Raw genomic sequence first — 25641 nt, 5'->3', positions numbered from 1 at the left:
TGTCGTTCCCCTACTCAACATGGTCTCTCAGGTAGGATTCTTTTGGCTGCAAAAAACACAATTTCTTATATTCTCTTCCGGGGAAAAAAAAGTTTTCATATTTTAGAATTATATGTATAAGTTATATAAATATTATAATTATATATATTATATCCTTTTAAAAATGAAATCGTGCTATATATACTGGTTTTTTTTTTTTTTTTTGTGAGGAAGATCAGTCCTGAGCTAACATCCATGCCAATCCTCCTCTTTTTGCTGAGGAAGACTGGCCCTGGGCTAACATCCATGCCCATCTTCCTCCACTTTACGTGGGAGGCTGCCACAGCATGGCCTGACAAGCAGTGTGTCGGTGTGCGCCCGGGATCCGAACCCGGGCTGCCAGCAGCAGAGCACGTGCACTTAACCGCTACGCCAGGGGGCCAGCCCCTATACTGTTTTTTACTTAGGATATCATTGAGATCTTTCAGTGTTACCACCTTCTTTTTTTTTCACCTTCCTTTTTTAACTGCCACATTCTTTACATCATGTGGATAAACCATATTTTATTTAGCTATTCTCCTACTGGTGGACACTTAGGTTGTTTCCAGTCTACAAATAATGCTGTGATGAGCAGTATACAGCATTAGAGAAGACTCTAGAGCCAGAGTACTTACTAGCTCTGCTACTTACTACCTGTGTGACATTAGACAATCTACTAATTTGTCTTGGCCTCACTTTACTTATCTGTAAAATGGTGATAATTATAGCAAACATTTCATAGCTTTGTTGTGAAGATTGGATGAGTAAATAAGTGTAAACATAAGTTAAAACAGAGCTTGGCATATAGGAAATGCTCAGTAAATGTTAGCTGTTATTATTTTTTTCTGGCTGTATTCTGTTTAATTAATTAGGGTATCTGTTTCTTTTCCAGTACCAAACTGCTTTAATTATTTTAACCTCATAATATGTTTTTTTTTTTTTTTTTTTAAAGATTTTATTTATTCATTTTTTTCCCCCCAAAGCCCCAGCAGACAGCCGTATGTCACAGGCTCACATCCTTATAGTTGCAGTACGTGGGACTCGGCCTCGGGTTGAACGGAGAAGTGGTGCCTTGGGGCGTGCCCGGGATCCGAACCCGGGCCGCCAGCATCAGAGCGCGCGCACTCAACCACTAAGCCACGGAGCCGGCCCCCATAATATGTTTTAATATCTAGTAGAGTTTACAGGAACTTCTTACTCTTGCTAATAATCTGTCAATTGATTCCTCTGGACATACTACATATACTATCGTGTCATACACATGCAAAAATGACCATTTGGTCTCCTTTTTAATAATTATAAACCTCTTATTTTATTATTCTCATTTTTCAAAAATGTCTTGACCATTCTTGCATGTATTTCTCTAAATGTTCTATATATCATTATCAAATTTCACACACAAATTTATGTTAGTTTTTATTTGAGGTTCTATGTGTTTACTAAGTTTATTCCTAAGTATTGTATCTCTTTGTTGCCATTGTTAATGTATCTTCTTTCTCATTATATGGTCTTTGTATTTAAGAAAACCGTTTATTTTTGTATATTATTTTTTTATTTTTTTGTGAGGAGGACCAGCCCTGAGCTAACATCCAATGCCAATCCTCCTCTTTTTTGCTGAGAAAGACTGGCCCTGGGCTAACATCTGTGCCCATCTTCCTCTACTTTGTATGGGATGCTGCCACAGCATGGCTTGACAAGTGGTGCATCGGTGTGCGCCCGGGATCTGAACCGGTGAACCCCGGGCCGCCGCAGCGGAGCGCACGCACTTAACAGCTTGCGCCGCCGGGCCGGCCCCTGTATATTATTCTTTTAAAAGACCCGTTAAAGAAATCTCTTATTGATTCTAATTGTCTATCAGTTGATTCTCTTGGACTTTCTATATATATAATCATATTGTTTGCAAAGAATTATCCTTTTACCTTTTCTTTTTAATTTATACCTCCTAATTCTGTCTCTTATTGAATTGCACTGGCTAATACTCTCTGAACAGTGTTAAATAACAGTGCTGATGGCGGTGTGCAGCCTTATCTCCCCCCTGACTTGAATGATACTGCTTCTAGTGTTCCCCTCGCAGGTACTCTTGTTTGAGATATGTTTTTATGGTATCAAGGTAGTGTTCATTTATATTTCTTTTTTTACTAAGAGTTTAGAAAATTAGGATTGGATGTTAGAGTTTGTCAAATTACTTTTCAGCACTTTTATATGATCATATGGTCCTTTTCCTTTGACCTATTAATAGTGAATTTATATTCTAATGTTAACCCATCCTTATATTTTTGGGATGAATTCCCATTTGGTCCTAGTTTATTATTCTTTCAATGTACTGCTGAATTCTATTTGCTAATATTTTATTTAATATTTTTGTGTCACTATTCCATAAATGGACTGGTCTCTCCTTGGCTTTGTTGTACTCTCTTTCCCGGCTCTGGTGTCAGTGTTATATGAGATCTACAGAAGAATTCAGAGGCTTCCTTCTTTATGTTCTGAGAAAGTTTATACCGATCTCCAATTCTAAATCCTTTCCCAAACCAGTGCCAACCCCAGGGCCCTAATACTCTCGTGACTTTTCTGCTCCTGTCCAGTGCTTCCCAAAAGCAGCCCTTCCAAGCCTGTTCTGGGCTGTTCCTCCAAAGAGGCCCACTGTTCCAGGGGCAGGTCGGTTCTGGGAACTTGGAGTCTTTCATCTGTGTCATCATTGAGCAGACAGATCAACCTGGTGAACAGTTATTCCCATTATCTTTCCCTCTTTGCTACCATCTGCTCTTTTCAGTCTTCCAGCATTTTCTTTAAAACCAGCTAAAGTTACTTAGTTTCGGTCCAAAGATGAAATTTTTCTTGGCCAGTTTGAATATGGTTGCATCAGCTGTGTTTTAAGAATTTTGGCTTTGGATTTTTCGTTTTGTTTAAAATAGAACAATGGGGGTGATTAGGGCAAGACGTTCACTTTCTGCTCTTAAAAAATAAAGCGTGTTCTTTATTGTGGTCCTATCTCTTAAAAAGAAAAGAAAAGAAAAAGGCTCAGCTCTGAATTTGGCAGACTTAACTGCCCTCTCTGAAGCAAGAAAGCCAAGCCAAGTCTGAAGAAAGAAATGATTAAGGATCTTGAGGTTATGAGGGTTTAGAATTACACAGCCAGGCTGTGCGCTTTAGAGAACATATTCAGCTTGTTTTCATAGTCCGATTAGTCCACCTGAGCAAGAGCCAAACCAGTGGATTCAGATCCTCAGTTTGAGAAAGTGTATCTTTCTTCTTCTTTTTCTTTCTCTCCTCTTATTCTTCCCTTCCCTTTTTTCTTTCCTCTTTTCTCTCATCTTCCTCCTCTTCTCCTTCTTTTCTTTCTTCCCTTTCTTCTCTCTTCTTTCTTCATTTTCTCTAAAGCCTCAGGAAATTAAATACAAAGACTTATGCCTTCAATCCTAAAATGGAAAATAAGAAACCCTCAAATGTCAGGAAATTCCAAAGATAAGGTTCCTACAGCAGCATTAACTTGGTTATGTATGTTTTATGGCGTACGTTTAATAACTTTGGCAGGAATGCCGTAAGGCCGACATTTAGCAAGAAAAGTTATTATTTTTTAAGCCTAAGCAGCATCCTGAATTCACATGTATGTATATGCTAAAATGTTTTAACTTGAATACAGATTTCTTATTTTACTTTAATTTGATCATATGACAGAGTTTTTGGACCTTTATGAAATGAGTAACTATGTTGACCAAAATTTCAACTTTTCAACTGATTGTTTTGGCGTCATATAGATTCAGCCTTTCCTTGGGGCTTTAGCATAAGACTTGCAGAACTTTTTGAGGACATGAAACCTCGGCCATTATATAGCTGCCAAATCATAGTGTGCTGTTATTGATTCCATAATTTCCATCTTCTATAGAACTGATAGGGATCCCCATAGCTCTCTGGCTGGGCGCCAGCCCTTAGCTATCGTTGGTTTAATGGTTAAACCATTAATGGTTAACTTCCAGCCATGCTGTCATCAGTCCTTGTCATTATGAGTCTGTCTCAGTCAACATGACATCCATGAGGCAACTTTAACTACCATGTCTAGAAACTGAATGTTTAAAATCTTCAAAGGAGCAAGTTGTTTGATTAATTTGATATTTAGAGCAAAAGTTACCTGGAATCATAAAGTCATTTCTTTCAATGGCAGTTGCATCGGAAAACAAAGAGATGAGAGTAGAGAAGGTGGTTGTTATTCTGTATTAGAAGAGTGGTCGTCGTGTCTTAGTTCTCATTGGAAGGTGGAAATGGTTGGATTTTAGATACAATGGTGGATAGAAAGAGAATTTTTCTTCTGATATTCTGTTTTGGATCCAGGATAGAAATAAGCAGAAACACAATGTGGGTAGTCACAGTACTCGATGGAGGAGATACTTGATAACAGAGTTATCTTAGAGCTAACATAAGCATTCTTTTGCTTAGCCTCTACTCCGTTCAGCTGGTGGCATGAATGCCCTTCCTGGGGGTGTGGTGGGTCCTGGGGAAGAGCTGCCTGTGGCTACTCGGGATGGAGGCAAGAAGAGACCCTATGGCAGCTGGAGATGGAGGAGGGAGTCAGAGCTTGGCATCCCTGATTGGCATTCCCTGCATGGGAATGGTGTTTTAAGTGGTGGCTGGGTCCCAGGCTATCCAAGCTTATTTAACCCATAGCTGAAAATAATTCTGGGAGAAATGTATTCAAAACAGTTGACTAAAAATTAGCTCTAAGAATACAGCTACTTTGTTTTTTTACCCTAAAGTAGGGATAGATTAGAAGCATTATATGTGGCCATTAAAACTAGCTTTTAAAAAATTCTGTCACTTATTCAACCAATAAATGTTTATCGTGCACCTCTGTAGTATTAGAATACAGCAACGAACAAGACAGACTGAGACCCTGCCCTCATGGAATGTATGGACTAGTACTAGTTAGAAGTACACAACTAGTTATGTAACTATAACCATGCTCAGTGCTGTGAGGAAGCCCATGAGCTATGGGAAAGGTTAGCAGGGGTATCGAGCCTTTCATGGAAACAGGGCTAGCTTGGAAAGGAAGTGACACTCAGACTGAGGCCTGAGCTTCCCAGGCAAGGAGGAGGTGGGAGATGATTGTTCAGGTTGAGTGAACAAACAGGTGAAGGCCCTGGGGCAAGAAAAACTTTAGCATGCTGGAGGACCTGAAAGGCAGGAGTGTGGCCAGAGGGGTCAAGAAGGCTGTGGCTGAGGCCTAGAGGTCTTCTGGAGCCAGCTCTGGAAGAGCCATATAGACCAGGCAAAGATTTTGACCTATTACCTGTGAGGGATGGGAAGCATTTAAAAGTTTTTAAGAAGAGGAGAGACACAATCCAATTTGCATTTTTAAAACCTCACCCCTGCAGCAGCATGGAGACTGGCAGGGCACCAGTGGACAGGGTGGGTAGTTGTAGGGGTGGGAGGAAGAGGAAGGTGGTATTGGGTTACCCTGTGGGGTAACTGCCATGGGTATTGAGAGAAGTGAGTGATGGTCTTTGCTGAGATGGCAGCACTGATGGAGGAGTTGGTTCTCGTTGGGGAGGGGAAATAGGAGTATGAGTTCAATTTTAGCCTTGTTAATTGTGAGATTGGCCACCCCTGGCGGTCTAGTGGTTAAGATTCGGCACTCTCACCACTGCGGCCTGGGTTCATTTCCCAGTCAGGGAACCACACCACCCGTCTGTTGGTTGTCATACTGTGGTGGCTGTGTGTTGCTGTGATGCTGAAAGCTATGCCACTCGTATGGGTCACCCAAGGTGGACAGGTTTCAGCAGAGCTTCCAGACAAAGACTGACTAGGAAAAGGACCTGGCCACTCACTCCCCAAAAAGTTGGCCATGAGAACCCTATGAATAGCAGCGGAGCATCATCTGATACAGCGCTAACAACTGATGGCACTAACAACTGAAATTTTGAGATTCCCGCGTGTCATCCAAGTGGAGATGTGGGATGAGCTCTTAAGTTAGTATTTCATTTACAAAAATATGGAAAAGTCACAAATAACATTCAAAATACTATTGAAATCACAGTATTTGGCATTGGTTATCGAAATGTGGATATTACTTTACGTAAGTTATAACCCACTTCAGCAAACTTTAGTGGACCAATCAGATCATTCCAGCATCTCTAAAACAAAGAAGTAGCAAAATCACATGATAATTTGAGAGCCCAGGAAGCAAACTCAGGTTGAGAGGAGGTTACCCCCCTTTCCCAGGCTGTGGGATCCCCGAAGGCAGGGACTTCTTGCCTTTGCATCACCAGCTGTGAGCTCAACTCAACCCTCAGAAGGCGCTTATTAAACCTGCGGGCTGGGTGTGGGACGAATGTGGAAATGTTTAAACGAAAGAGAAGCCAGTTTGGTTGTGGTTATCATTAGTCTTTTGAAATCTCCTTTCTCTCAAAGTTAATATGTAAGTAAAGGTATTAAAACATTGTTTCAAGTTAAAAAAATATTTTCATAGAAAAGACTTCGCTAAGTGACTGGACAATGAGGTTAATCATATTTCTCCTCTTCAGGGAGCCTATCACCCACCTGAGCCCCGGAACCAGCAGACTACAGTCTCTGGAGGCAGATTATAGAAATAGTGCTTAGGAGGAACTCACCGTCTTGAGTCATTGCTTGCAAATATGTTACCAACACATGATGGCGATAAATTAGACTTTGTAATTGGAATTCTGTCTTCCCACTGGCTCTAGAAATTGGGCATGTAAAGATTTCCCGTTTCTCCTTGATCTTATAGGCACAGTGGCTTCATGTTGATTTAAAAGTTTCTTTGTCTTTCAGGCTTCCTGCATAGGAGTTAGTCACCTGAAAACCAACATTTTAATACAGAAACGAAGCTGCCACTTAAGAGGTCTTGTGATGAATTCTTTTGCAAATTAAACAAGAATTTTGCAGTATGAATAACCATCCTCTAATAATTTTTTTTTTAAGGGAAGTTTGTAATATTTTAAAATTGAGCTTTTCTAATGCTATTTAGGCTGGTGGAAACTTTCGTGTGTTCTATCACTTGCAAAATATAGCTGAACTCTTGTATTAGCATCTTGCTCTTGGACATATGAAAGGATCATAAAAAACATTCCAGCTATGGCTTGAAATCCCCGGGTGTCTGAAAGCAGCCATTTGGATACAGGCTAATCCCATCCCCACAAACCCCAACAGATGATCCAGATTCTTGATCATGTCACACATGCTCTAAATAAGTGAGCTATTTGCTGGGACTTGGAGAGACTGTAACATACGAACATCTTTATTGTTAGGACATTTATTATTAAAACATTTGAACTCTTCAGATATTATTTTATAGATACTTTATAATAATTTTATTATTTTAAAATTTGACCTATACAAATATTGCTTCATAGGTGCCTCTAGAGAGATTTTTAAAAATACAGACAATTAGAGAACCCTCTCCATGGCAAATCAGGGCCCAGCTGCTGCCGCTCCCTGAAGTCAAAGAAGAGGCCAAGCTTAGCTGGGATCGTGCTCGAATCCCAGGCCGTTGAGGCCACCACCCTGTCCTTCTGCTGCAGGAGCGAGGCTTCCTGACACTGTGGCAGAAACAGCTCAGATCCCAGTGAAGTGACCCCCGCCTGTCCCCTGTTTTCCCTCTGAGGGTTCATAGCTTCTCTTCATAGCGTAGCTTAGTTACATTATGAGGGGAATAGAGGGCTTGCCTGGGTAATGCACAGTAATGTGTAATTTTGTATGGTTTTGTATGGAAAATTAGTTCAAGTTTCTAAAAACAAACTTTGGAAACTCAACTTGTTTTAATTTGGGGACTGACTGCAGCTTTCGTTCTGTGTTGCCTTACTTGCGTGCTCTGCTTAATGCCCGGTTGTTAAGAGAAGCAGCCTCCAACCAGACTTCCTGGGTTCCCACCCTGGCTCCACCACTTTCTCCCACTGTGACCTTGAGTAATTTATCTAACCTCTCTATGCCTCTGTTTTCTCATGCGTAAAAGTGTATAATAATAGTAATTCTTCAAGGTTGTTGCGAAGTTTGAAGGTACTAATTCAAAGCACTTAGTTGGTCCTCCATAAATGTTGTTGAATGAGTGATTCTCTGGTCTCTTTGAACACCTTGCATCTTCCCTACCAAATCTAGGTAGTGTGCATGCTGAGGACTCTAGCTAACCTAATCTGATTAGCTCACCGGGGGAAACCCAGGAGTTGTTGGCCTACTCCAGGCCCACTTCACTCTGCTCTGGGCCACAGACCACCACCCCTCTATCCCCAATCAGCTGCCTGGCTAATGGCAGCCTGGGCAAATGGCAGCCCAGACTAGGAAATGTTTAAAGTAGGCTCACAGCACAGCCCATTCCCATCCTAGAGAAAACCGCTCAGACCTGCTTCCCACCTCCAGACCCCATCTACTACAGCTCTGAAGCTCGGTCCTTCCTTTCCTGGCTGGACGCTGCAAGGGGAGGAAGACGGGGCTCATGGATTGATAGCCCCTCATTTTGGGCATGAGCTTCTGTTAGTAAGCCAGGCACCCTGGGGCACAGGTAACAGTTTTAGCCCCATGGCCTGACTTAGGGTCCTAGAGACCCAGCCTGGAAGCTTTCAGCTGGGGCTTTCTTTGTGTTTCTGCCCCACGTGCCAAGTTCAAGTTCGTAAAGGAGTGAGGGTGTGGTGGAGATAAGTGGGGATGAATTCAGGTATGGAAATATTAAAGTTTAGAGCCTAAAGAGGAAAAGCCCTGGGAAACACGTATAGCCCAGAAAGAGGAAGAGGAAGAGAGCTGCAGTGAAGGCACCGGAAGAGTTGTCTGCGAGGGGAAGTAGACGTAGGGCCGCATGGCACCAGGGTTCTCGAACCATCGGGAGGGCATATGTGCGTGTGTTTCCAATCTTTTGCCCAACAATACTATTGTAAAATATAATAAAAAAGAATTACCAGAGAAATGAAATGAAAAAAGACAACAATATACAAGCCTTAGTTTTTTTTTTTTTAAATTTATTCTGTCAGATGGCTTGAAAAGTTTCTAAATGCTTACTCTCAATTTCTGTGCTTACCTCATGAAGGACCGGTAACAGTTGGCACCCCAGCCCTGGCCCACAGATTGCACTGTGAGCACCGCTGCCTACACTGTAGAAACCAAGAGGTGTCACGTAAAGAAAGGACTGAGAAAGTGGTTAGGTTTTACCAGAAATTCACCAGTGACCTTTGGGGGGCAATTTCAGAAAAGGGATGCATGTAGGCGCCAGGTTGAGAAGGTAAAGGGAAGAAGAACCAGGGAACTTTGGTAAACTAATTAACAATCAGAACAGTCTCTGCTCCTCCTCCCCTCCCCCCAGTTAAAAATGTTGGCAAGGAAGGTGAGAAATAGCAGAACAAAGGTCATTGCTTCAAATGAAAGTTTTTCAAGATAGAGGAAACCTGTGCATGTTTAAATAAAAAGAGAAAGAAACTAGTGGAAAGGGAAAGATTTAAAATGCAAAAAGGGGCCGGCCCTGTGGCTTAGCGGTTAAGTGCGCGCGCTGCGCTGCTGGCGGCCCGGGTTCGGATCCTGGGCGCGCGCCGACGCACCGCTTCTCCGGCCATGCTGAGGCCGCGTCGCACGTGCAGCAGCTAGAAGGATGTGCAGCTATGGCATACAACTATCTACTGGGGCTTCAGGGGAAAAATAAATAAATAAAAAATAAAAATAAAATAAAATGCAAGAAACCTCCAAAGTTTGGAAAGGAGGCAAATGGCCTCTGCCTGGTTTTGCCGGCTCGAGCATGGCATTCACCACCCTGTTCCCTGCAGTCCAGCTTTGCTCAGCGTCTGTCTGTCTGTCATTTCCTCAAATGCACCAAGCTCTCTGTAGCCTCAAGACCTTCACACATGCCCTTCCCTCTTTTTGGAACACTCTTTCCCCTACTAAGTTCTTTTTATCCTTCAGGTCTCAGCTTCAGTGAGTGACTTTCTCAGCGAGGCCTTTCCTGATGCATCCCCCAACCTAAATTGAGTTCTCCTTGATATTCTCGCGTATAGCAACCTGTTCTTTTCCGTCGTTGAACTTAACCCAGTTTATGATTCTGTTTATGTGTGCATGCGCCAGTTGAATGTCTGTCTTCCTCCCTAAAATGTAAGCTCTCTGAGGCAGGGACACTGACTGGTTTTTTTTTTTTCCTCCCCAGAGCCCCAGTACCTAGTTGTATATTCTAGTTGTAAATCCTTCTAGTTCTTCTATATGAGCCGCCGCTACAGCATGGCTACTGACCAAGTGGTGTGGTTCCATGTCCGGGAACCGTACCCAGGCCTCCAAAGTGGATCGCGCCAAACTTTAACCACTAAGCTATCAGGGCTGGCTTGACACTGACTGTTTTAGCCACTCCTTGTTTGTCGAACCCTGAGCACAGTGCCTCCCACAAAGTAAATTTTCAGTGTAAAACACTGGCTACATAAATAATAACAGCACCATGACAGTAATAGTAATAGCTAACGTTTGTTGATTGCTTGTGAGATGCCAAGGACTTTACAAATGTTCTCTTTGCTATTCTTTGGACAATCCTATGAGATAATTACTATTTTACAAATCAAGTCGCTGAATTTCAGCCCAGTTAAGTAGTTCATCCAACGTTAAAATGCTTCTGAATGGAGGATCCAGGATCTGGATCCAGGTTTACTTAATCCTACAGCCACCAGAGGGGCCCCTTCCCCGGGGGCTGGAGAGAGATTGGAAGTTTGGGTGAAGAAACAAAAACCATATACATTTCTAAGCAGTCAGCTACAATTATTTGCCATCTCGCATATATAGAACACTGTGCTAGACACGTGTTAACAAAATAAAAGAGAAGAGCGATGATTCCTGAGTCATGGTAGGGTTGTGACCATCTGCACCCTGAAGGAGGAGTAAAGGGCCAGGATCAAGTCAAGGCCAGCTCGGGGACATGCCCCATTTAATCTGGGTGGACCGCGTATTCACCTAGGTTCCATTCCAGGAAGGCTCAGGTATGTTCAGCAGAAATTCATAACCAATGTGCTTGGGGGTAGAAGGTGAGCCTCCATAGCCTGATGGGCAGGGCCATTCTGCTCCAGACAGGGGGAAAGTTGTGGGTTAATTTGCTGAAGGATAGGGAGAGAGAGAGGAAAAAGAGGGGAGGTGGAGTGAACCTGTGAGATGGCCGATGTTTTGTATGTTTCATAATATGACCCACCTCGTGATATTCCAAATGTTCAGTAAAGTTACAAAAATCACAGAAACTCAAGGTAGGTTGCTGTGTGTGTGTGTGTGTATGTGTATGTGTATGAGACAGAGAGTTGGAGAAGGGGCTGGACTTCACATTAGAATCAACGTCAGCAGAACAGGGACAGCCCATGTGGATGTAGGGTGGGAGGTGGGGTTAGAAAGTAGAAAACCATAGAATGTGCCAGGCCACAGACTGAGACCCAGCCACATTTGCACAGATCTCGGGAGTGGCAGGGTAGGGTGTCTCAGCTGGCCTCTGGGTTTCATTCTGGCAATAACCACTTGGGTGAGAGAAAGGGGAGATGCCCAGGCCTCTGGTCCGCTCTCAACTGGCCGTCACTGCTCCTTTCTGATTGTTAATGCTTGCTCTGTAAACATTGTAGAACATTTGAAAAGTCCAGAGAAGAAAAAGTGCAGAGAAGCCACCAGCCATCCCTCAGTCCTGAGATAGCCGCTGTGTATTTCATTTCCTTCCCTTCTTTTTATTTTTTGTGTATATGTTTGTTTACAAAGCTGGGACTATATTTTATATGTATACTTTACTGTCTTTACTTGGTGTAATAGCATAAACATTCTTTCAAGTAAAAGCCACATTTCTTATTTGAGGATTTTCATACCTTCTTAGAAAAAACGGAGTTGATTTCAGTAATAGAAATTATTGTAAGAAAAAAATTTTTTGGTATATAATCTCTGAACCAGCCTAATTTGATTTGAATTCTTGGTTTTTTTCCTGCCGTCTTGTACAACCCAGAAAGTCCTATGAGTTTGAAGACTTACTGCAGTCTTCCTCTGAGAACAGCAGGGTGGACTGGTATGCACAGACCAAGTTGGGGCTCACACGCACTTTATCGGAGGAGAACGTCTATGAAGACATTCTAGGTAAGAGGCCATATGTCTGTGAACGGCTGTAAGTATGTCTGTGAGAAAGGGGAGAGAGGCAATGGGGCTGGCTGCTTGCAACACACACACAAACACTCGAAGACATACACGTACTCAAATAAACGAGAAAGAAGTAGATGAGTGGAAGAGTGACCCATGGTGGAATATGTGAGAGAAAATGGGGCTGGAGGGGAGGGGAAGCACTAGTGATGAACAGCCAAGGAGGCAGCGTAGTGCAGCGGGACACACATGAGATCTGGAGCCTCAGTATCCATGATGGAATCTTGGCTCTGCTACTTATTAGCTACATAACATTGAGCTGATGACTTAACGTCTCTGAACTTCAATTCTCTCATCAGTATGCTATGGGTGATGATAGCTACTTTGCAGGGTTGTTTGAGGACTGGAGAAAATTGTATGCAAAATACATGGTTTATAACAGATGTTCAGTAAATCGTAGGGATTACTAAATGATAGAAAACTAAAGACCACCATACTCTTTCTGAAACTGTAGGAGTGTGGTAGTAACAGGGCATCAAAATTCAGACTAAAATGACTGTCTACTATTAAAATAGTAACTTTAGCCTAGCTCTGAAGAATTCGCTCAGATTCCAAAGTGGGGCTCAGAGTCACAGAGTTTGTATAAAGCATTTAAATTTGGTGAGTTAAATAATCTTCAGAGAGGATCACAGTTTCAGTGAGGTGTAAACTCAGACCAGTGTCTGAGGGTGGGGGTGAGGGTCGGGGAAGAAACGTGCTGGTAGGAGGGAGGGACCCATATGTGGCCACATACAAGGGGCAGGTAGGCAGATACACACGTCCGTACCTGCATGTCATCATCAACACCAGCAACCACGCCGTGAGAGGAGGAAACACGAGACTTGAGGAAGGGCACATACTTAGCAGAGCTTTTTGAATTGCACCAGAGACTATTTGAATTGCTGTGTCCAAGCTGCCAGAGATGGGTTTCTGCCAAAGCAGCAGGCTTCCCAAATCCAAAGTGGGTGTGAGATCTGGACTGCTCTTAGCACTGTGTACCTGACAGGGAAGCGTTCAGTTCCAGGGAACAGAAAACCCAGCTGAAACAACAAAGGAAGTTTGTTGACTCATGTGACCAGAACTGGCTTTGTCTTCTTCATATCCTGTCTCTCAGGTTAGCTCCATTCTCAGTAGGTTTCCCATGATGGCTGCCATCCACTCCCTGGAATCCGTACCTTGTGGTGGGGGGAGGACAGCCTGTGTCCTGTGAAGTCCCAGCAAAAATCCTGAGGTTCACTCTGACCAGACCGGTTTAGGTCTCTTGCTCTCCTTCAGAGCCCAGTAGGCTTGGGATATGATGCCTTCCAGAATTGGTCACTGAGGCAGGGATTCAGGATACTCCGAATGGCTCAAGCTGTGAAACTGGGAGTGGAGTTGATCTGGTACATCTAAGAATGGGGAGACGGAGTTACCCCAGTGAAAATCAAGGTCTGTTACCAAGAGGAAAGGTAAATGGTTAGCAAGACAACAGACATCCCCACAAGGAGAGGCCAAGATGTTGGGTAGAGATCTGATAAGGAAAACTTTCTTAGTGTTTCCAGTTGCTGATCCATTGCCTTTGACCGCAGATCCACCAATGAAGGAGAACCCTTATGAGGACGTTGAGTTACATGGTCGCTGCCTGGGGAAGAAGTGTGTCTTGAACTTTCCAGGTTCTCCCACCTCTTCCATCCCTGACACACCCACCAAGGTATGAGCCCCAGGGGAGTGGTGGGGGGAGAGGGCTCCCCAGCACCATGGCCTTGAGCAGCCTGGAGTTCTAGGTTACACTGGAATGCCAAGGCCACCCTCACTGCCAGGCTCCTGGATTTGTGCATCAGCTGCCTGCCTGCTCCTTTGCCTCTGGTTCTCCCGTAAGCCCTCTGCTCAACAAGGCTTCCTAAAGTGTCATTTTAGCTTCTGGGTCAGAAACCTCCCCAACTGGGTAAATAAGATAGTATATCCATATTATCCATCTGTAAAGAAGAATGTCCTGACATAAAACAAAAATGTAAGACTGAAAGGCATGGTGCAGAAACGGTATTTTTATAGTATGCCACCATTTGTGGGTTTTTTTTGTGTGTGTGTGTGAGGAAGATCAGCCCTGAGCTAACATCTGCCAATCCTCCTCTTTTTGCTGAGGAAGACTGGCCCTGGGCTAACATCCATGCCTATCTTCCTCCACTTTGTATGGGACACTGCCACAGCATGCCTTGCCAAGCGATGCATCGGTGCACGCCCAGGATCCGAACCGGCGAACCGCGGGCCGCCGCAGCGGAGCACGTGCGCTTAACCACTTGTGCCACCAGGCCGGCCCCTTTGTGGGTTTTTTAATGAAAGAATATACACTTTTGTAAACTCTTATGTGTTTGTGCATGTAGAAGAATATCTCTGTGAGGATACCTAAGAGTGAGTGAGTGGGTACCTCACTGGGGTTGTCTGAGTGTCTGAGTGCCTGGAAGTCAGGGTAGAAGACTGATATTTTTTGCAGAATATCCTTTGAACCTTTTGGAGTTTTGTGCTATATGCATATAGATAATATAACTATATTCACATACATGAAATTTCAACCCATTGCGTATAGAACTGAATTCATCTTCCTTAGCTTGGCATTAAATATCCTCCATAATTGATCCCTGGGCTCTCATTAGTACCTAATTTCCCACAATTCCTGCATACAAAAGCTCCCCTTCAGCCAAAGCCTGCTAACTGCCCCTCTGATACTAGGATCAGGCATCAGCAAACTTTTTCTCTAAAGAGCCAGAGAGTAAAGATACAGTCTCTATTGTCACTACTCAGCACTGCCATTATAGTGCAGAGCAGCACAGGCAATATGCAAACAAATCAGTGAGGCTGTGTTCCAATGAAACTTTATTTATGGACACTGAAATTTGAATTTTATATAATTTTCATGTGTCATGAAGTATTGTTTATTTTTTCAGCCATTTAAAAATATAAAAACTATTCTTAGCTCATGGCCTGTACAAAAACAGATGGTGGGCCAGATGGGGCCCACAGCCCGTAATCTGCCCACCTCTGTGCTAGGTCATTTCCGCCTCCGCCCTTGGCTCTTGCCTCTCTCTTCCCATCCTTTAAGGCCCAGCTCAATCATGCCTCCTTCAGGAAGCTTCCAGGCCATCCCAGCCCCTGGGACTTCTTCCTCTCTGCTTGCCTCAGTGGGCTAAAGATTCATTTCACACCAAATTGTATATACTGCTTTATGACATCTCTTACTTCAGTGATTTGGATTCTGATTTGTCATGTAATATGGTATGCATCGCTTAACGACGGGCACACATTCTAAGGAATGCATCATTAGTTGCTTTTGTCATTGTGCGAACATCACAGAGTGTACTTCCACAAACCTAGATACCTAGGCTCTGTGATACTAATCTTATGGGACCACCATCTTATATGTGGTCCGTTGTTGACCGAAATGTTATTATTCGGTGCGTGACTGTATATCTTAAAAATATCTCCCCAAATAGATTGTAAATTCCTCAAGGTCAGAAAGTATATATTCTGTTTCTTTGTGTCTCCCATAAGTGGTTGTTATACAATGTTTAGTTGTGGGAGAAATTAAATAAAAGGAGGCCAAATTCAGGCTGCAAGAGTCAGTTTAAATCCCATTGTAAGGATCTGTTTCCAGCCTAAGAAAAGAGCCATCTTCCTCTCTGGGCTCCACGTGAGGTGGGCATTTGCTGGCAGGTGGCATCTGCACACGAAGCATGCCTTTTGTGTTTGATGGTCACAAAGAGAATCTTTCTGCACTGGTCTTCCTGAACAGAGTTGAAGGTAGAACCTATCCTAACGGGTGGATCTTACCGATCCAAGTCAATTGCTACAATACTGGCCCAAACCAATTAACTGCTGTTTTCTCCTCCTGTGTAAAGAGTGTCATCATTGAATAATCCATGACAATCGGTAATTAGAAAACAGTTTCTGCTTGCCGTTGAAATGTGTTGTTTGTGTTTTCATTGGAATATGGATGTCTTCAACATTTAGTCGATAAGCCTGACTTAGAAGAAGATGGCAAGCTGTGACAACCAGTCTGTCCCCTTCACGTCCTACCCTGCTCTCCATTTCATGTGGGGAGTGAACCACGTCACCTCTCAGGAACAGTGAGAAACATCTGCCAAAAGCAGCTCTGCATCCAGAACTGGGTGCTCCTCCCTAACACCAGAAAATAAAGGCTCCACAGCCCTTTTCTTCCCCTTCCTGCCGGGCTAGAGAAAACCGAAGTCTTCTGTCCCCAAAACAGCTAAACATAGTAGGTAATCAGGTCAATGAGAACTTGAAGTCCAGAGGTAGCTATCCTGCAGAAGGATAATCCAGTTGCCCAGTGCACATGGCTGATTGCTTCTGATACTTGCAGGCTGTTTTGGACCTTTGCAAGTCATCAGCAAGCTGTGTCCATGCTCATTCCTCTGCTCTCCCACCTCTGGGTGTCTGGTTTGTGCTCCCATTCTGGGGGACAGCTGTGGACTTCTCTGCTTCCTCCATTTAGCTCAGCAAATATTCAGGGAGCATCTGCCACATCTGGGCTGCATCTGGGACCCTAGAACTTGCTGAAGCAATCCCTCTGTGGTGACCTCCTCTACCAGCCACAGAAAGGTCCTAAGACATCTTTGGGGATTTTCATTTAATTAGATGGTGCCTAGTCTCAATAGAGGGGTAAGGGTCAGTGAGACAGACTTTCTCAGACAGGAGCAGACGTGCAGCTGGGGCAGATGCTGATGCTTACAAACACACAGTGCAAGCCCCTGGGAAGGGGCCGTTTTCTTTCCTTGCTGTGTGTTACCCACCATTCCCACACCTGGAACAGCACAGTGAATATGGTAGAAACTAATTTTTTATAATAAAGGAAATCTAGGCTAATATGCAATACTCGTTTTTATGTATTGACACGTAAGGGAAGAAAAGTGTTACTAACGAGCATTAGTACCATTAGCCCACCCACACCATGTCCCACCAACAAATCGTGTGTCACTTAGCTGTAGCTGCAGAGGGGCAGTGTCTGGTCAAGAGTGTAGGTTCTAGAGCCTGACTGCTTCCATTCAGAATGTGCCTAGACCACTTGCTAGCTGTGTGACTTTGGGCAAATGATCTCATCCACATGCGTCAGTTTTTTCATTGGTAAAATAGGAATGATAAAATAGTATACTCCTCTTAAGGGGTCTTATGAAGATTAATCAAATTAATACTTGTAGACCACTTTAGACCAGTGCCTGCAACATAAGTACTATTTATTTATGTTTGCTAAATATATAGAATTATGCTTTTCAATGTGTTCTTTTTAAAAATAACCTTATTTTCTGAAAATAGAACATTCTCATTGTAAAAAATTTAAAAATACCAAAAAGTGTAATGAAGAAAATAAAACATCCATAATTGGGGATTTTAATTTTTTCTTTATGCTCACCTGTGTTTTTTTCTATAATAGATTGTTATTGTGTGTATGTATATATATGTGTGTGTGTATTTTAAAGGTCTTTTTAAAAATTGCATGTAATCCCAACACCCAAAGATAACCACTGTTAACACTTTGGTTTGTCTCACACTGTGTGTGTGTGTGTGTGTGTGTGTGTGTCTGTGTGTTTAAAAAAAGATTTGGGATAATATTATGTAAACAGTTTTGCTGCTCTTTTATATTTATCATGAATATTTCTCCATGTCATTACTTTGTTTTAAATACAATTTTTATTGCCTGCATGATATTCCATCATTTTAATGTAATGTCATTACATTACATTAGTGTAATGTCCCAATTGTTGGAATGTGTGTGTATGCATTTCTTTGTATTTCTATGTATGTGTATTTAAGGGAGTGTCTGTGTATTCATGTAAATATGTGTACCTGTGGGCATATATGAATGAATGTGTATGTTCGTGTGAATGACATTTGAGTACTTCTTGGGAGAGGCCTCTGTAAAAGAGACTAGGAATGAGGTTGAGATAGGTAAGGGAGAGATGGGATATTTTATATTAAGGACCCTTTTAGTCTCCTGCTGCCAATGTCTCCTGAGGCAGTAGGATAGGAACAGTAGAGGACAAGAAGGAGCTACCATTCACAGACAAGAAGGGTGACTCAACCCCAGCTTGAGTGCAGGTCTGTACCCTCTGGGGAGGCACATAGCTTCCTTGCAGCCCCCTCTTCCCCACCAAGATGTCCCCTGGCCAGGGCCCATCACACTTGGTCCCCTGAAGTAACTCAAGAGGCTTCAACAGAAGGTCCTTGTCTGCTTTTCCCCTTGGACACTGCAGATCTTTTGTCATGTCCATTGTGAATCCAATATCTATAAGATTAGGGAGACTATGTGTGCTTCTGCCATAGAGCTGGGCCCCTGAGGTGACTCCACAGAGACACAGTGGGACTAGGCATATTATCATCAGGGCAGGCTGGTGTGAGACTCTCTGATCAAAAGCTGGAATCTTCTCTGGACCACAGTCTGACACAATCATCCTTAGGGTCCTGTAGTGACTTCCTTTTTATACTGTAGTTTAGGTTTGGCAAACTACTGGTCACCTGATATTTTATAAATAAAGTTTTATTGGAACGTAACCATGTTCACTCATTTATGTATTGTCTATGATTGCTTTTGTACTATAATGGCAGAGTTGAAAGTTGTGACAGAGAGAGTATGGCCCACAAAACCTAAAATATCTACTCTCTGGCCTTTAAGAAAAAGCTTGCTGACCCCTGCTAAGATTCCAAGATTCATACCCTCGCTTTCAAAGGCCTTCCACAGACAATTAGATGTCCTCATTGTTGTATCATCTCTTCCATCTGTTTCACTGCACCTACTCTAAGCCATGAAGACTTGGGTCGGATTTGCTCATACTTACCTCTATGCCTCTTCTCAGATTGTGCTATATACTTGAGAATGCTCTCCCCACAGCCCACTAAGTCTTCTGTTTTTGTCAGTTAAGTAGCTACTGAAATTCCACTCCCTCATGAAAGCTCCCTGGACATTTGGTGGCTTATTTTGGGTGCTCTGGGACGTTCCCAGAGCCCCTTTCTGGAACAGTGTGACCACTGGGAGATGCAGCCCCTACACAACCTCGACTAGGTCTCTTGACACCATTTAGAAAGTTGTGTGCTATGTTTTGATTCCTTCTCTGTTTTCTTTCTTTTTTTGTGTGTGTGAGGAGGACCAGCCCTGAGCTAACATCCAGTGCCAATCCTCCTCTTTTTTGCTGAGGAAGACTGGCCCTGGGCTAACATCCATGCCCATCTTCTTCTACTTTATATGGGACGCCGCCACAGCATGGCTTGCCAAGCAGTGCATCGGTGCGCGCCCTGGATCCGAACCGGCGAACCCCGGGCCACCACAGTGGAGCACGCGCACCTAACCGCTTGCGCCACCAGGCTGGCCCCTCTGTTTTCTTTCTTCTCAGACCTTTTCGTAGGTCAGATATTTGAACAAACACTATCACAATCTAAACGTCTAATGAAAACAGATACCTGCTTTTTGCCAACAATTTGATATGAGATTCCAATGCAGTGAAAGAATTGGGGCCATTTCCTTAGATTTCTTTGTGGGTAGAATTTGGTCCTTAAGAAGGCTCATCATTATTCCTTCTTCTTCTGCCAGTTTAATTATTAAGATGCCCATAGTGAGCAAACCATGCTGGCTGCTGCTGCTACTCAGGGCTTGTGCTGCTAAGCAATTGCTCCCTGTAGACCCGTGATACAACATTGGAGCTGGCCACTTAGGAAGGCCAGAAGTCTTTATTCCTGGAAATCTTTCCAAAGAAAAGGTTCTGAAGTTATTGTTACAAACTCTTTGGAACTAAACAAGAATATATAAATCAATGGCACAAAATAAGACTATTCTATGAGAGTTTAAGGTGTGATAAATATGGTCTCTATGGTAAACTAATAGAGAAAGAAAGCCTCATTCATTAAGTGGAATAGAAATGTTAGCTTGGAAAAAAATCGATTTAGAGTAGCATATAATAAAATAGCTTACTGATGGATTAATGAATAAAATATGTTCAAAATAAACTAAGAAAATCCAGTAGAAAAGGGAATTAAATATTTGTTAAACCTCTAAAAAGATATAGATTTTCTAGGCAAAGATGAAATTGCTCACAAAGGAAAAGATGAGCAGATTTTCATATATAGAAATGTTATGTGAAAAATTCCACATAACCAAGATAAAAACACAAATAAACCACACTGAAAAAACATACTTGCAGCAAAACTGACAAATAGTTCATATCTGTTTTATATAGAGAGCTCATCCAAATTCATAAGAAAAACACTAGGATCCCAAAAGATAAATAGGCAAAGAACATAATATACTAAAGAATAATGCAGTTAGCACATTAAAGTATGAAAAATATCGATATCATAAGAGGAAGGAAGAGAAATGACTTGTATTTAATGTCTAGTGTATAGCTGTCCCTCTGCTAGATGCTTCATATACCCTTATCTAATTCAGTAACTAACTTTAAAAAAGAGACTTTGCAACTATATTTATAGTATTATAAAATATGAGTCCTGGATATACTTTAGAAAACATGTAGTGAAAGTAGTTCTTTTGTTTTATCAATATTTCTTATTTTAGTCAATAGTTAATACATTCGTATGGTTCAAAATTTAAGGAGTATGAAAGGTATTCAGTGAAAAGTCTTCCTCTCACCACATCCCTCTATTTCTCTCCCCTAGAGCAACCACTGTTAGTTTCTTGTGTATCCTTCCAGAACTATTCCTTAAAACACACACACAAACATCAGCATACTATACCGACTATTCTATACCTTGCTTTTTATGCTTAGCAATATATATCTGAGAGAACCTTCTACATCAGTACATTAAGATTTTTTGACACCTGCATTGTATTCTACTGGATGGATGTACCATAATTATTTGACCAGCCTCTAGTGATGGATATATTTTGTGTTTATAAGCTGTGACACAGTGTACAATATACTTTGCACAATATAACTTTCCTGGTACGGTATAACTCTGCACAAGTATATCAGCAGGGTAAATTCCTAGAGGTGGGCTTGCTGGGTCAAAGGGCATATGTTGGAACTGCTAGATTGCCCTCCATAGAGTTGTACCCATTTCCATTCCAACCAGTTTCCAGTGCCACCAACAGTATGTGAAGGTAAAAGTCACCTTTTTCCCTCACTTTCACCAGAACAGTAAGTTATCAGATTTTTATATCTTTGAGTGAAAAATATTTCTTCAACGGAGTTTTAATTTTCTTTTCTCATATGAGTGAGGCTAAGAATCTTTTTATATATCTAAGAATCATTGTAACTTTTCTATAAACTCTCCATTCTTACCTTTCGCTTATTTTTTTTTTGAATTGTTAGTCTTTTTCTCATTAATTTGCAGTATGTAGTAGAAAGATGAGTTCTTTTCTATGTTATAGGTTGCACATTTTTCTACCAGTTTTTTGTTTGCCTTTGACCTTAAAGCAGCTTGTTTTTAGAATAAGACCCTGAAGCCCAGAGAGGTGAAATTCCTTGTGTAGGGGACATGCAGCTTGCCAGCGGCAGAGTCAAAGCTAGGCCCAGGTCTTGTAACTCCCAGTACAGCGTGTCTTGGATTACTAGAAAGCCTCATTTGTAAAGGTAAGGGATTGAGCCAGGTGAATTCCCACTTATCCAAAAAGAGAGATGAATTAGATCTGCATCCTTTATCATACTAATTTCCCATAATTGGATGATGTTTATTGAACACTTATTAATGTAGATAAACTCAACACACCCAGGGTACGTAGACCAGCTTCCCTTCTCAACCTCATGGTCTCCATCACTGGCACCACCAATATCTCCAGTTAGTCCCTTTGTAGTTATTTACTCTTCTTTTCTCCCTTCCCCTCGCAGCAGTCATTGTCCAAACCTGCTTTTTTCCGGCAAAATTCAGAGAGGAGAAACTTCAAACTGCTGGACACTAGGAAGCTGAGTCGGGACGGAACTGGGTCCCCTTCCAAAATCAGCCCCCCGTCCACCCCCAGTAGCCCTGATGACACTTTCTTTAACCTTGGAGACCCACAGAATGGCAGGAAGAAGAGAAAGATACCCAAGGTAAGGCTTGCAACAAGCTTCATGTTCAGATACGCACTCCCCCTGCCCTACAAAGGAAGGCTGCTGAGGAGTCTGGGCAGAGAACAAATCACTGGGCCCTCGTCTGCCTGCTTCCTCACAGGCCAGATGGATACGGTGAAGCCAGCAGGCTGGGATGTCTGGGCCTTTGTCATAATAATCCTTGTGGTCCTGTAGCCTTCCTGTTAGCCAGCCCTCTCCCAGCCTTAACGACACTTCTGATCCCAGACCATGTTTCAGTGCCCAGCCCCCAAAGGCTACGTCCTCCTCCTTCATGACCTCAAAAAGTAGACCTCCATCCATCACGCTCTGCCTCAGACTCTGTCAACGCCCACTGCAAAGGCGGCACCACGTGGAGCCTATGCTCTGAGGCAGCACTTGTCAAAAATCATCTTTCCTGGGGCCAGCCCTGTGGTGTAGTGGTTAAGTTCGGCACGTTCTGCTTTAGATCCTGGGCGCAGACCTACACCACTTCTTAGCCATGCTGTGGTGGTGACCCACACACAACGTGGAGGAAGACTGGCACAGATATTAGCTCAGGGCTAATCTTCCTCAAGCAAAAAAAGGAGGAAGAGCGGCCGGCCTGGTGGCGTAGTGGTTAAGTTCACGCACTCTGCTTTGGTGGCCCTGGGTTTGCAGATTTGAATCCCAGGTGTGGACATATGCTCCGCTTGTCAAGCCATGCTGTAGCAGGCGTCCCATATATAAAGTAGAGGAAGATGGGCACGGATGTTAGCCCAGGGCCAATCTTCCTCAGCAAAAAGAGGAGGATTGGCAACAAATGTTAGCTCAAGGCTAATCTTCCTCAGAAAAAAAAAAGTCTTTCCTGGCTCTTTTTGGTCCAAAAGGTAAAACATGCCCAATGGCTTGGATGTGCGTCCTCATGTGTCTGCTAATGATTAAATTTCCTTTTGCTCAGTTCCAGCCCTGCAGCGCTGGTCATTCCTTTTTCTTTTCTTTTCTTTTTTGTGAGGAAGACTAGCCCTGAGCTAACATCTGTTGCCAATCCTCCTGTTTTTTTTTCCGCTGAGGAAGACCAGCCCTGGGCTAACATCTGTGCCCATCTTCCTCTACTTTATATGGGACGCCGCCACAGCATGGCTTGACAAGCAGTGCGTCGGTGCATGCCCGGGATCCGAACCTGCGAACCCCAGGCCGCCAAAGTGGAGCGTGCGCTCTTAACCACTGCGCCAACAGGCTGGCCCCCTGGTCATTCTTCATTTGCGAGTTTGGTACCAGCTTCTTACAGGAAGTTTTAGAACAGGAATTCTTACTCTCAGAGTCCAGTACACAATTCTTTAAAGAAACATTTTAAAAGAAAACAAATGACTAATTACAGTTAGTCTCATTAATCCTCAGTTTTATCACTTGTTACTTAATCTTACCCCAGGTTTATCCCCTCTTGAATACTGTGTTTCTTTCTTTCAGAATGCTCTGAGTCCTTTACTTGAAGTCAAAGGTTCTATGCTAGGCACATTCATGACTTGCATGTTCTGGAACCTTAAACCATTTGCTATCCAAACCTTGCTTTTGTGTTTTTATCTAGCAAGGTGGACTTAATGGGCTACTCACAACTCTCAGACAGCAGGTTGCTTGGTTTTCTGTAAGCTGTCTCTGCTGTTAGAGTCCCTTTTGGCAATGTGGATGCTTCCCTTGCTCTCTCCCTGCTTTAGCCCTGAGAGGAATGAGAGTCCCAGTGGAGGAGAGGAGAGAGGAAAAGACAGTCCTTCTCTGTGTTCTCCTAGCAATCATGGTCTTCATTAATATGGCAACTGAAATAGAGCAGTTAATTACACAGCACTGTGCTGTCCTCAGGATTCAAGAGACAGTGTGATGTCTTTTATAATGAGAAGCAGCTCAGCCCACTCTCACATCCTGCCTCCCTCGCGGCACACTGTAGCAGGTTTGTGTGAAATCCATTGTTTCTTCAGCAACTGCCACAGGCAGAATTAGATACCAGATGACTCTTTGAAACAGACTCTCTTTTTTTTCTAAATTGAGGTATAGTTGACACACAACGTTATATTAGTTTCAGGTGTACACATAATGATTTGATATTTGTGTATATTGTGAAGTGATCACCACAATTAGTCTAGTTAATGTCCGTCACCATATATACTTACAAAAATTTTTCTCTTGTGATCAGAACTTTTAAGATTTACTCTCTTAGCAACTTTCAAATATGCAATACAGGATTATTAACGATAGTCCCCATGCTTGAAATAGACAATCTTTCAAATGAGCTTATAGTTAAAAATATTTATTTCAACTTAAAAAAAGTTTCTAAAAAGGTCAATATTTCTAGCACAGAACACTTTTAAAACAACAAAACTTATCTCCTTAACAGGAGATACTTTAACAAGTACAATTATGTGAAAGCACGTTTAAAGTTTTTCTCTCTGGGGAAAAATTTTTTAAATAAAAAGAAACAAAGATTTATTGACTGAAGTATATATGGCTTCCACTTATTCCATAACCTGGTTTAAAGTGAGAAAACCCTTCTCTGTCACATTATTTATGCTATTCACCCAGCACTCATGAATTGTCTTGTGTGATAGTTATGAATGCTTCTTGGTCCTCCCTGTTAGCTTTTAGACTCCCTGAGAACAGGAGCCACATCCGTATATCTTCTTATCCCTCACAGCTTCTAGGCAAATCCGTTACATATAGGAGATGCTTAGTATTCATTCAACAAATTCACAATCAACAAATATTTATTGAGTACTTCCTGTGTGCCAGGTGCTGTTCCATCCCACACAGGTACTGTTAGAGCAGTAAACGGAAGTAACCAAAATCCCTGCCCCCTGCAGCTCACAGTCTAGTGTTCATTGTAATTGAATAAGTAGAAGGATGTTAACTCTATCATAATTGTCTTCTTTCTAGTTATTTTTAGATATTTTAGGGGGAGATTTTGAATGGGTTTAAAGATTTCTTCCTCCCCAAAAAGCATTTTGACCTAGCAACTCGTTTGTTTATTTATATTTTTTAAGTTGTGGTAAAATACACATAAAACTATTTTAACCATTTTTAAGTGTACAGTTCAGTGGCATTAATTATGTTCACATTGTTGTGCAACCATCACCACCATCCATCTCCAGAACTTTTTCATCTTGCTAACTCAAACTCTGCACCCATTAACACTGACTCCCCGTTTCCCTCTACCCTAGCCCCTGACAACCACCATTTTACTTTCCGTCTCTATGAATTTGCCTACTCTAGGTACCTCATATAAGTGGAATCATACAATATTTATTTTTTTTGTGACTGGCTTATTTCACTTCCCATAATATCCTCAAAGTTCATCCATGTTAGAGCATATGACAGGATTTCCTTCCTTTTTAAGGCTGAATAATATTCCATTGCATATATGCATGTCACATTTTGTTTATGCATTCATCCTTCAATGGACATTTGGGTTGTTTCCACCTCTTGGCTATTGTGAGTACTAGCAACTCATTTATGTGATGTCTTCTTCCATGGGAAA

The 25641-nt window shown here is 42.4% G+C and overlaps 1 protein-coding gene across 4 annotated transcripts in view; it reads left to right on the top strand.

The window, feature by feature from the left end:
• Positions 1 to 25641, top strand: part of DENND2A (DENN domain containing 2A) — a 94142-nt gene that overhangs the window by 31265 nt on the left and 37236 nt on the right. For 2 of the 4 annotated variants that reach the window (XM_087431751.1, XM_087431748.1), the window contains 3 exons: positions 11948 to 12075; positions 13683 to 13804; positions 21939 to 22139. In XM_087431751.1, the coding sequence (XP_087287877.1) occupies positions 11948 to 12075; positions 13683 to 13804; positions 21939 to 22139 (451 nt within the window). The remainder of the gene's footprint in view (positions 1 to 11947; positions 12076 to 13682; positions 13805 to 21938; positions 22140 to 25641) is intronic. The other 2 variants (XM_087431749.1, XM_087431750.1) reach the window with 2 other exon arrangements.

The sequence above is a fragment of the Ceratotherium simum genome, chromosome 1 (genome assembly GCF_057802395.1).
Source record: "Ceratotherium simum simum isolate JZ-2026a chromosome 1, ASM5780239v1, whole genome shotgun sequence".
NCBI lineage: Eukaryota > Metazoa > Chordata > Mammalia > Perissodactyla > Rhinocerotidae > Ceratotherium > Ceratotherium simum.
This window is presented reverse-complemented; position numbering and strand designations above follow the sequence as displayed.